The sequence below is a fragment of the Taurulus bubalis genome (genome assembly GCF_910589615.1).
Source record: "Taurulus bubalis genome assembly, chromosome: 7".
Classification (NCBI taxonomy): Eukaryota; Metazoa; Chordata; class Actinopteri; order Perciformes; family Cottidae; genus Taurulus; species Taurulus bubalis.
Genome location: NC_136595.1, coordinates 13,256,572 through 13,269,410, shown reverse-complemented (window position 1 = coordinate 13,269,410; position 12,839 = coordinate 13,256,572). Strand labels below are relative to the sequence as shown.

The 12,839-nt window shown below is 40.1% G+C and overlaps 1 protein-coding gene across 1 annotated transcript in view; it reads left to right on the top strand.

The window, feature by feature from the left end:
* anos1b (anosmin 1b) overlaps positions 1-12,369 on the top strand; it is a gene marked incomplete at its 5' end in the record, with an annotated part of 37,872 nt that extends 25,503 nt beyond the window's left edge. Inside the window, 9 exons of the mRNA XM_079220562.1 lie at positions 2,630-2,723; positions 3,627-3,864; positions 7,557-7,695; positions 8,947-9,183; positions 9,931-10,025; positions 11,084-11,246; positions 11,377-11,609; positions 11,961-12,102; positions 12,266-12,369. Of these exons, the coding sequence (XP_079076688.1) occupies positions 2,630-2,723; positions 3,627-3,864; positions 7,557-7,695; positions 8,947-9,183; positions 9,931-10,025; positions 11,084-11,246; positions 11,377-11,609; positions 11,961-12,101 (1,340 nt within the window). The 3' untranslated portion in view covers position 12,102; positions 12,266-12,369. The remainder of the gene's footprint in view (positions 1-2,629; positions 2,724-3,626; positions 3,865-7,556; positions 7,696-8,946; positions 9,184-9,930; positions 10,026-11,083; positions 11,247-11,376; positions 11,610-11,960; positions 12,103-12,265) is intronic.
* Between the last annotated feature and the right edge of the window lie 470 nt (positions 12,370-12,839).

Sequence of the window (12,839 nt, the reverse complement as noted above, 5' to 3'; positions counted from 1 at the left end):
AAAACAGAAAAGAAGTCAGGAAACAGAAATTTGTTTCAACCCAGTTACGGTGCAGACAAACCACTACATCCCTGGAAAAAATGTGAATGAATTTTATTTATCAACATAAATTCTAAACAATATTTAGTGCTTTGAAAAGTATTATATTTTCTTGTGCTCTACTAGACAATCACTAATGGCAGTAACGTTACCGTGCTGACTTGTACACCCAAACTCAAAACAGCCGGCTGGGTGCTTTCTAATGTATGGCTTGAGCTTTAGTGGTGGTGGTTGGTGGATTTTGACAGAGCCAGGCGATCTGTTTCCCACTGTTTTCAGTCTTTATGCTAAGCTAAGCTAACTGGCTGTTGGCTACAGCATTACATACAACGGACAGAAATGAGTATGGTATTGATCTGCTTATCTAACTCTGAAGAAAGCAAGTAAGCTTACATCCCAATATCCCAAAGTGTGTGTGTGTGTGTGTGTGTGTGTGTGTGTGTGTGTGTGTGTGTGTGTGTGTGTGTGTGTTGAGGGCCAGGGTTAAAGGTTAAAGACACACACTTCAACATTCGAAAGAGTCAGAGTCTTGTGTTTCCAGCTCATTGGTTTGATTAGTCAGAAGGTCAGGGGTCACAAATCAGGAAGTTTGCAGATGTCAGAATGGTTGGAGTTCCTCCACAGTGACCTGATGCTAACCAGAGAGAGAATCAGAATTTCATATCCCCTTTCCTATTTGTTCAGATATTAGGGTTGCACAGGACCTGCCAGCAGTAATTAAGAGGGAAGGTCTGATTCAGAAAACTCATTTTGATGTCATCATCTTATTAAACAATGGATTGAAATTCACTGATTGAAAATAAACACACAGTGAAAAAAAACTCTGTTTTGGTTGTGATCTACTGCTGGCATTAAGATACACACACACAGGCCAGGTCTTGTAGTACTACTATGCTGCCTTAACTTTGATCTCTGCATCTGGGTCAGCCGAGCACAGCCCAAAGCCTGTGGGAGGCCTGCCATGGGGAATGTAGTTCCAATCAGATATATTTTGTTGTTTTAATCAAATACAGGATTGGGGTTTGAGTTTCTAATGAGATACAGAGCCAGTGTTGAAAGAGCGGCAACCTCAGTATTTAATCTTGGAGGCAAACAGTGACTAGTGGAGGTTGCCTTTGGTTTGTGTTGTGGTAGCTACTGGAAAGGACAGCTTCAGGCTTCTCCAGTATCGCTCACCTTTGATGCTGTAAATCTAATTGGTTTTGTAGACTTGAATGAGGCTAAGAGGAAGAGGAAATTATCCTTTACCCCCCAGAATGACTTCTCTATTTTGCTGTGCTGCAACAAATTAAGCATCGAGTGCATTAGACAATTCAGTCAAGCTGGTGAACAGCATCTGCTTTGTAGGAATCATGATCTTAACCCCAATTAGTCTTCACTAAATATCCATATATGCTTCCTTGCACTAGGGCAGTAGGTATTGGATGTTAGATACAGTTGGGACAAACAGATTCAGGGTATAATTTTCACAGGGGAAGTCTTCTCTTTTTTGGTTTAATTTAGACTTATTGACTGCAGTCTCTCTAAACCAGGGGTCAGCAACCTTTTGTATCCAAAGAGCCATTTTGACCTTTTTCCACCAAAAAAATTGTCTGGAGCTGCAAAAAATATTTGATATCACAGCTTCTGACGTTTTAGATATAGTCATATTTTATATATATATACAAAAAACTATAGTTTGTTGTATTTATGAAATTATAGAACAAAAATAAAGATTTTGTTTTACATTGTTTTACTATTTTACCTGTTTATAACTATCAAACAAAAAATAGTCATGTGTCGGCTATATTAAGGTTAATTAAAAACACAACTATGCAGACCTTCAGGTCTATCTATATTTGTGGTAGAGTGTTTGCCCTGTAACTGCAAGGTAGCAGGTTCGATACCCGTCCTCTTCAGTGAGATTTACATTTTAAACGCATATCTTTTGCTACGTTTACACTGAGCGTCCTCCTCACTAGAGCACCGCAAACGGAGGACGGATCTGTTTTTACTAACGGACGCCTCAGTGTCTCACGAGCTGACACAGAACCAGCAGCAGTAGTGGAGTTTGGAGATGTGATCCACTTCCTGAAAGTATATCTACTTTACTCAGTTTGCTGCAGCAGTTGAGGAATCGCTCTTCTGCACTCATCTGCGCGCGAGGCTCCGAATCACGAGTAGCCAGCTGCAGGGGCGGAGGCTTGACAGCGACGTGACGCACATTTTAGTAAAAGAAATATTTCAACTTTTATTTTCAGTGACACAATATCACCTAAAACTCCAAGATAAGAGGACTTCCCTTTAAAAGTTTTTCCACTGGGCAAAAATAAAACAATAAAAAAAAAAAAATCTTTTTTTTTGTTTTTTTTTTGTCAAAGCCTCAGGGAGCCGCAACAGACGGGCTAAAGAGCCGCATGCGGCTCCGGAGCCGCAGGTTGCCGACCCCTGCTCTAAACAATGTCCTCCGACTGTCTACCTCCCAAATCCCAAATGAGAGAAGCTCTGACCTGCAGGCACTACCCAGGGCTGAGAAAAGTACCAACAACTATTATTATTTTGATCATTTCTGCCATGTCTCTCTTTACAGCATTTCTCTCTCTCACTACAGACCCTTCACCTCCAGAACCTCCAATAAATGTTAGAGTGAGCAACCAAACTCTAGACGGGACAGCTTCACAACCAGGCAGCCAGCTCACAGAAAGGTATCTCAATATGTGAAAAAAATATTTGATAGATTAATATTAGTGTACTATGACAACATGCAGGCAGGGGTCCACAGCATTAAAGTAACATGACAACTTAGCCATGTGGAGTGACTGACAACCGAGAGAAGTGGCTTTCCTGCATATGGATAACATGTTTAACTCAAGTCAAAGCATCTGGGAATGTACAGACAACATGCTAGTCATTACAGCACAAGGGCATTTATGAGTGAGTGTTCAGTTATCATAGAAGTAAAGCATGAGATCTGTGCAGATGTTTGGTTATATGATTGTATTATATGACTGTAGCTTCTAGCAGAACATTTGTATGTGATAACACGCATTAGACAAAGAGGTAGAACCATTGCTGTGCTCGTTGTTGCTCAATTCAAAGATTCCTTGCTGGATCAGTAGCCATGCATCCAGTCAGGTCTGCAGGCTACCGTTGTGGGCAGTCGGTCATAAAAGTGGTCAAGTGATAGTCAGTGATGGCGTAGCTGCATGCAAATTACAGTTCATCCCTAACCTTCTTCCAATCATGTATTTCATTGTCTTCCATTTATGTGCTGTAATTCTAAACAAGTTCAGACACAGTTCAGACCATGTCTTAGATTAGCAGCAATATTCCAATAAAACATTTTCTAACAGAGGTAAAGACATAAATTGTAGCTTCTGTTCGACATGATGATAAATTGTGTGCACATACTGAACATGGAACGAATGAAAGATAGGAAACCAAACATTGTAAACAAGTATTGCATTTATTTTACTGGCAATCAATATAACTTGTTAAAAAAACATTAACTGATAAACTTGACTTTGTCTTTCCTTCTACTTTATTACTACATTTGTTTACATGCATGTTGAGGTGGTGTTTGATGACTTGTTGCTGTCTGTCCTCAGGTCGGGGGGAAGTGGGGTCACAGTGTTTTTAAGATGGGAGCCCCCCAGAGAGGGAGACCTGCCGGTCCACAACTACAGAATCACCTGGATGTCTCGACATGCACAAACAGCGCACAAACACACACACACGCTGCATACACACACGCACACAGTGCACAATAATATGCACACACGACCTACACACTCACGCACACCTGAGCAGGCCAAAAAGGAAAGCAACAGCAGAGTGACTCAAGGGGTAAGGAAACATGTTATATATGTAATCAGACTAACTGAGATTATATATGGATTTAAGTATTATTTATGTTTTATTATTATCCCAATGTCTTTATTTTCTCCTTTCTGTGCAATCTATTCCCATCAGATACACACACGTACAACCACATTGATTATATGATATACATAATATCCCATGAATGTTATGTGCTACTTTGTACATTGTCGAAGTGCTTACACATACACACATATTTCTACTTCTATACATGAAGGGATCCACAAACCTGCTCACCCAGCCATGAATCTAAGTGTAACCTTGAAAAAAGAAATTCAACATTCTGGGAAAATGCGTATTTACTTTCTTGCCAAGTGAGAAGATTAATACCATTCTCATGTCTGTATGATAAATATGAAGCCAAAGCCAGGAGACCGTTAGCTTATCTTAGAGATTGGAAGCAGGTGGAAACTTGCTTGGCCACGTCAAAATGGAAGAAAATCTGCCTACCAGCACCTCTAAAGCTCACTAATCAACAAGTTATTTCTCATTTGTAAATCTGTCCAAAAATTGAAGTGTAAAAATGCCGCGTTTTGCTTTCACGGGGGGTTTATATGCTGGACTAATTCTTGGCCAGGATCATTGACTTTGTGTAGTCTCCCCTGGTCCTCTGGCAACCACACAGTGACAATAAGACTGCAGGCCAAGAAAAGAACTCTTCTCAGTTTATTTTTGGCAAGAAAGCGATTAAGCGAATAATATTAAGCAACATATCAAACATTACTTTCACTCGAAAACCAAGTTTTAACCCCAAAACAGCACTTTGAATAGAATACCCTGCAACATGTCTCCATTCTTCAAATACACACTTCAGTTTGTAGGTTTAAATTCGAATGAGTCCTTTCAAAGAATAAATTAAAAGCACACACACACCGCATGCAATATATTTTTATATATATATATATATATATATAGCTGCACAAGATCTTTGTATATAGCTGCAACTGAGATATTTGACAAGGTCTGTATACACACACACACACACACACACACACACACACACACACACACACACACGTACATTCTTTGTTGTCTCCTGGCTGTGATTTTATAGTTCTCTGCAGTGCTCAAACAGAACAGGCTCTGTAAACAGCTACTGTATGCAAGTGGTGATGCAAATTGGAATAACTCATTTAATATATCAATAGCAACTTGTATATTGTGTATTTGAGGTTCAACATGGAACAAGTAAATAGGAAAACAACGCATATAGTAGGAATGGATTACCCCAAATGCAAGAATGTCCTGCTGAACCACCTGTAGCCAGTAAAAAAAAGCCTACAAATGAGAATTAGGTGGAGGCATCGTGGAACTGCTCAGACATCTCAATTACACATTTGGATTCATATAATGAGCAGATATTTGGTGCATATTGTTTTGCACTCTTAACACTTGAAAATTATATCCCACCAAAGTTTATTTAACTTTTTAAAGATACTTTTAAGTTTTCTAGATGTGTTATTATGTCACATGATATATTTTACAATTCACTGATTGGCACGCTTGCCCTTTAGTGTAACGGAAATTTGTGCACATGTTCCTTGTGTATCTCAAAATGCAATGTTTCTTCAGACAGACATGCCATTATGTTTATGGGACATAACTTTGTTAGTGTACTATGACAACATGCAGGCAGGGGTCCACAGCATTAAAGTAACATGACAACTTAGCCATGTGGAGTGACTGACAACCGAGAGAAGTGTCTTTCCTGCATTTGGATAACATGTTTAACTCAAGTCAAAGCATCTGGGAATGTACAGACAACATGCTAGTCATTACAGCACGAGGGCATTTATGAGTGAGTGTTCAGTTATCATAGAAGTAAAGCATGAGATCTTTGCAGATGTTTGGTTATATGACTGTATTATATGACTGTAGCTGCTAGCAGAACATTTGTATGTGATAACACGCATTAGACAAAGAGATAGAACCATTGCTGTGCTCGTTGTTGCTCAATTCAAAGAATAACTTCTTAAGAAATACAATAGGTTTCTTGCTCTATTCTTTTTAATTATATGTAATGCTGTTAGAACAGACAAGAGGGTGGATTTTGCTATCATGATTATATGGTGATGTAATATGTTCACGATGCAACAAAGTCCAGTCAGCAGCACCAAAGTACCCATAATCACAGTAAACAGCAACGATATTACAGCTTTGACGCTATGATTGCCTGTGTAGGGACTGAACATTTTTCCTTAAATTAGTGAACAGTACTCTTTGCAGAGGATCCATCAGCTTTAGACTCACTTAACTGTTCAACTCTAATATGAGTATTCACTTCAAGAGTAGAGACAAAATAATCAAAAACATAAACCTCAGTTTGGAGGTTTTGAATGCAAGCATGCTCATATGGACCGAGCTATCCTAAGTAATGATGGCGATCCCAGACTGAGCCTGGTGGAGCCATTTATCTCTAGTCTGGTTCTCTGTTCTGCTTGGCTGGGGCGACTGGAATTTAAATGAGGCCCCCCTTACTAGTGTTTCCCACTCGCAGCTGCATCTAGACACACACACACACACACACACACACACACACACACACACACACACACACACACACACACACACACAACAGCATCACAACAACAGGTAGGTAGAGACCATAATATAATTTCTGTGTGAATTAGTTTTCATATCACATAAATAACTGATGTTTTATTGCTCCCCATTAGCACATGATGATACTTTACATAGATGTGTATAAAACATACATCCTGTCAGTCAAGAATGTATGCAGGACTGGAGGGATTTAGCATTAAACCTGAAGTAAAAGGGTCGATTGGAGGAAGTGTTCAACCATGGAAAAACTTGACTGAAACAGTAATTTTAAATATACATTAGCCTTTTCCATATAATGTTCACTGACATTATGTACCAAAATAGAAATCCAGGCTTCTTTCAGTCTCTCTGTTTTACACACACACACACACACACACACACACACACACACACACACACACACACACACACACACACACACACACACACACACACACATACACACACATACACACACACACACACAGCTGTACAGGCCATATGTTTTGTCTATCTTAAGCGTAATGGAAATACTTTAACCCATTTTGTCTGCAGGTCACCAAGAAACTGCTTTTAACTTGCTTTTGTCTCATTCTGTCACACACGCGCACACACACACACACACACACACACACACACACACACACACACACACACACACACACACACACACACAAACACACACACACAAACACACTTGTTATCATCCAAGCATCGCTTTGTTGTGACTAGCTCAAACCCACACAGACAGACCTGATTGACTAAGAGCCTGTTAATGAGCTGTCAGTCAAACAGCAGGGTAATGCAGAGCAGGTCTGGACGGTCAGTCCCAGCGGACTGACACACAACACTCAGGATGATGGTGATGAGGATTGTGATGACAGTAAGGGTGATGAAGATAGTGGCTAAAACCATAGTCCTGAGTTTGTGTTTTGAATTACGGACACAGGTTCATCAGAGCTATTTGTCTTTCATTTGACACCGTCTCTTTAAGACCCAGGTCCAACTCGAACAAGTGAAAGTGAGTTAGGACTGACTGAGATGTGGCCAAGAATCACTGCTCCCAAAGGCTAAGAAAACTTCTCTGTCCATCTTCCCATTCTTAAATGTGTTTATAGGCACAGTGTGAGCTGTGGCTGCAGGGTTTGCTGCCTGCTACTTCCTACTTCCTGTCTGTCCAGACGGTGACCTACTGGGGTCAGAAGAGGTTGAAAAGTCCCAGAGCCCAAATTGTCTTCACCACCGTAACTCGTACAGGTAAACAAATAAACCACTTTCCTCATCATGGTTTACTTTGTATATTTGACACTAACACTAGCAATATAAAATGTGCTCCTCATAATTTCAGTAGAATATGATTCATTGATTCTAACTATTAACTTACCGTGGTGGTAAAGAGTGCTTTACATGGTGCAATAATTAATTATTTCTTATAGCTGTAGCTTGATTTTACGTACCATGAATCTGGTATTTTCCCCATTGCCTCTTTTAGCAGTTTGGATAATCATCATGTCTTTAGATAGATGAATAAACACAGCCACATGTAAAATCACTAGAAATGTATAACTTTTAGGAAGGCACCAAATCTCTCGTAGTTTTTTTTTTACAGATTTGTTTTGTTGGAATAAACAGCAAGGGACCGCACAGCTAAGATTTGCTCAGCAGATGGAGGTGTCTTGCCCAAGTTGCTGGACTGTTTGTGTCGCTGTGATTCAACAATACAGTTACCTCAGGACTCTCCTAGCAACCATCTCCTAAATAGAGACTCACTCAAGTCCACATTTTTTAACATTTCATTAACTTGTCATGACATTAGTAAATACTGCATGTAGAGTGCTCGGCGCCCATTTGTTAACAGAGCCATACATTATTGAGTAAATCATTTTAGTTAGTAAGTAGTTTGTCTCCCTCCATCTGCACAGTCGAAAGCGGCCATGTTAATGGTCGCCCAGGCAACAGAGGTATTATTTATTGGTGACCTCTCGGTCAGCTCAGCAGAGGACTATAACCATCTGCAGCTCAATTATCAAACCGCATACCAACAATTTTATATGGAAAATATTGCCATTTATAATTTAGGAGCATTAATATTTGACTCCATGTTTTCCTCATGCGGGTCAGTTAGGCCAGATAAAACCAATTAGTGTTCCTGAGTGAGTCACAGGAAAGCTAGCGAGCAGCTGCGCTCTCGTTGCCGGTTTATGATATTCCTGGCACAATATAATACATTAATAAATTCCATGTGTTTTATAACTTGTTTTATACATCCAGTCATTCAGATAATTAGTTTTTTGCAATGTAAGTAATGCTTACTTTAGAGTGGTTAGGAAACCTTTAAAAACTGCTTTAAAAGTTTCTGACCACATACAAGTTTTTATTGTGAGAATGTGCAAGAAATATGTCGGGTATCTATGAGCTTGATGTTCAAAATATTTTTACCTTTTACTGCCCTCATGCAAAAGACAAAGTTTTAAATTGTAACATTATCTCCTCTCCTCTCCTCCAAAGGTGAAGACTTCTCTAACGAGCTCCCCTCTTCCTCATCCTCCTCATCTCTTCCCTCATCTCCCTCCCTCTCATCCTCCTCCCCTTCTTCCTCTGACCTCCCCCTTTCCTCCTCTCTGCCTCACCCTGAATCACCCCTGCACCCTGTCACTGCTGGCAACCTGCGTCTTGAGGTTGCGGCGCCTCATTACCATGACGACCAGCTGCAGGTGAAGGTGTTCTGGAAGTGGCCTCAGCAGGGTGAGTCGATCTGGAAACACCGAACAACAGACAAGAACAAAGAAAACAAAAGAAAGATGCAAAACAAATGAATTGCAGTTAACTTTCTTTCTTTCTTTTTTTGAGTCCATTTCTGGTGAAATTGCTCGGCTCATTTTGAAGCTGCTGCTGACACTCTAACAACCATCAAATAGGTTATTGAGGCTCATCGATTTAGAACTGCAACCAAACACAAGCTTCTTTTTTTCTTTTCTTTTTTTGTACCAAAAATGTTCTGTTTGTTTGTTTTTTGTTTGCTCCTTTGTCTTTCTATTTTTTGTTTTGTTCTGGTTGTTGTCCCTATGTAAAGCGTCTTTGACTATTTCGAAAAGCACTATATACAATGAAAGTATTATTATTATTATTATTATTATTATTATTATTATTATTCATGTTGTGAAACTGTTCGGCTACTAAAAATGAATCCACACCTTCCAGGCGATCAGAATCCATCATTTTCAGTGACGATGGCCATGTATAGGGGAGGGAGGAGACTCAAAGCGATTGATGATCATCAATCAAGAATAAAGACAAAATACTACGGCTGAATAAAATATGTAGTTGTAGATGTAGTACATCCCTGAAAATCGGTTAAGAGAGTAGTAGACTGTGTGTTAGTGTTCATCCTGTCATATTTGTCTTGCTTTTCGAACGGTCCAATTCATGGAAATACACACAAAATATACACATGTCCACTTATGTCGTGTCTGTCTCTCTTTTGCTTCACAGGCCGGCAGAGACGTCATGGTCCGTACATCTTGCGCTGGCGTCCACATACCTGCAGTACTAATGTTACAAGCATGGAGAAAACTACAACTGTGCAGGTATAACTGACTTTTATGTGTATCAGTGTCTTGTTTCTATGTGAGCATTTTTGTTGAGTCTTGTTGTGTGTATGTGTAGCAGAGATCAGATTTCATCACCATAACTCAGATCAGTCTGGAATGCTCTGATCCTCTGTCTGTGTGTAACTTTGTCTCTCTGCCATCATCCTGCTCTCTCTGCATCACTTTTACCATAACTCTGTCAAATCCCTGGCTGAACTATATTTAAATATAAAATAATGAAATATAGGGAAGGTTTTGAATGATAATGCTCTCTGGGAAAGTACTTTGCAGAAATAAATGTGTCACCAAATGTGTCACCAAAATTCAAATAGGCAAAACTAAATCTACTTTAAATCCAAATCCAATCACCACCTTCTTAAAAATGCATCTATTTTAAACCCAAATCACAAAGTGAAGCTGGTACTGAGTGTGTACAGTGCACTTGATATCTTCCCAGAGCCCATTGCTCAGGTGAAAACGGATGGATGGGCTTCACTGTGTCAACCTCTCATCTTAAATGATCACAGATGCAGCGGGTTGATAAATATCGAAGTGCTGTGTGCAGTTTGCTGAGGCTTACAGAGTCAGATTTTTGTTCATTGAAGTTCAGCTTTTTTCAAACAGTTAGGCCATTTCATTTAAATACAATTAAGAGCATTCATTAAAACGTTAAAAAACAGTCAAAAAGCAAAAAAAATTAATAAAAGTTGCAGTACAGTTGAAGAAATAAGATGCAGTAGTGAGATGCAGAAATTGATTAATATCCTTGAATCTGGTTCAATTAAAGGCAGCAGCAAAAAGAAAAGTCTTCAATCTGGATGTAAAGGAGCTGAGGGTCTCAGCAGACCTGCAGCTTTCAGGAACCTTGTTCCAGATATGTGGAGCAGAAAAGCTGAACGCTGCTTCTCCGTGTTTAGTTCTGACTCTTGGAACAAGAAGTAGACCTGTCCCAGACGCCCTGAGGGGTCGGGATGCTTCATAAGGTAGCGGCTTAAGGAGCCTTGTAACATGTCAGTGTGCAGTTTAAACACTCTTCTTTGATGCTCTTTCTCCAGGGCACCCATCACACCATCACAGGCTTGCTGTTTGCCTGTAAGTACCGGGTCGCTGTAGTGATGAAAACTGACCAAGGGTCAGAGGCTGTTGCCTGGGTTACGACCCCGACTTGCTCCTCCATCAGGGTCAGAGGAGGCAAAGCTTTGAGCTGCAACACTGAGGGTAAAACACCTTGTATCTGCACACAACAACCATCACGTTGTTCAAACTCTTGTCGCATTAAACCGACTGAGAAAACATTTAAGAGCGTTAAAGTGTCACCAATGACGGAAACGTGTTTTGTTTGTGTCAGAGCGCCTCCTGGCAGGCAGGAAGGTGGTACTGCGTCCAGAACGACTATCGGCTGACTTTCAACAACTTAACGGCACCCTGCTCATGAAGCTTCGCTGGAGGATATCCCATCATGCACTGGGCCTGGCAGCTGTGGAGGGGTTCCAATTCACTTGGACACTGCAATCAGGGGTTACTTTGGCAACGGACGTGCACGAAGACACACTTGTCTCCCAGACGCAGACAATCGCACCGGTAAAACACAAAGATGTTTTCAGTCACAGCATTGTGTTTAGCCAGCAGGGGGGGTGTGTGTGTGTGTGTGTGTGTGTGTGTGTGTGTGTGTGTGTGTGTGTGTGTGTGTGTGTGTGTGTGTGTTCCTTTTCAGTAGGGATGATGAGTCAATAAGTATTTTTATATCAAGTTCCTTTTTCTTTCTGTTTAGTTCAAAAGAGGCAGTGTCAGGAAAGTAGTATAAAAAAGGAGCATCACGACAGCATTTACATATTATACAATAACGGATTAGTCTGGTGATACTTGTGTTATTGTCAAGCAGGGCTATCGTACGTGTGTGTCTCTGAACTAACCCTGCTTGATCCTCCTCAGTCTCAGCGGTTGGTGACAGTTTCTGGTCTTCAGGCCGACAGTGTTTACCAGCTGCAACTCCAGGTGCTGACAGCAGAGGGCAGCAACGGCGCCTCAGTCTCCAAGACCATACATACTCCAGCTATCAATGCCTCACTCTGAGGTAATGGTGATGTTCAGGAACATACTTATTTATTATATTACTTATTTATAATATTTTGTATTTTTTTGTGTAAGTATGTCATGATGTTTCGAGAATATGTTTCTATAAAAGGATAATAACCTTCATATTTTGTCCACTTAAACTTACCTATCATCTCTTCCAGGCCCAAACCCTACAGCTGTCACCGTCTGCTGCACCAAGACCATCTTCACAAACATCAACTTTTCCAAAAAAATGTTGTACAAATTGTAAAAAACAAGCTTACCCGTACTGGATGCCAGTTTAATAAAGCACTAAGTACTTGCATTTAGTCTAAAACGTGCATCCTTAAACCATATATTTCTTATTTTTTATTAAAGCTGCAAAATGTTCATAATGATTCTGATTGGCATTATTGTCACAGCAACGCAGGACATGTATGTGCAAAGTGAGACTCTTTGCATGACTGCATCTGTATGTTTTGTGATTAAATGGGACTAATCAGGTAATTTCTACTCATCTGACATCACTGGAGCCAAATGAAACGTGAAAAGAGACTTATAATGACTTTTGTTTTTGATCATGCAAGTGGAGATTGATAGCACTGACCATATGTACAAATCTAAATGTATAGCAAAGGGCTGACTGTGTTCATTTTGATGCATAATCTGCTGCATTATTTGTTTAAGCCAGTGGGTCTGAGTTGGTGAAGCCTTGAAGTAGGCTCAAATATTTTTTTATATTTTGTTCATATGTTT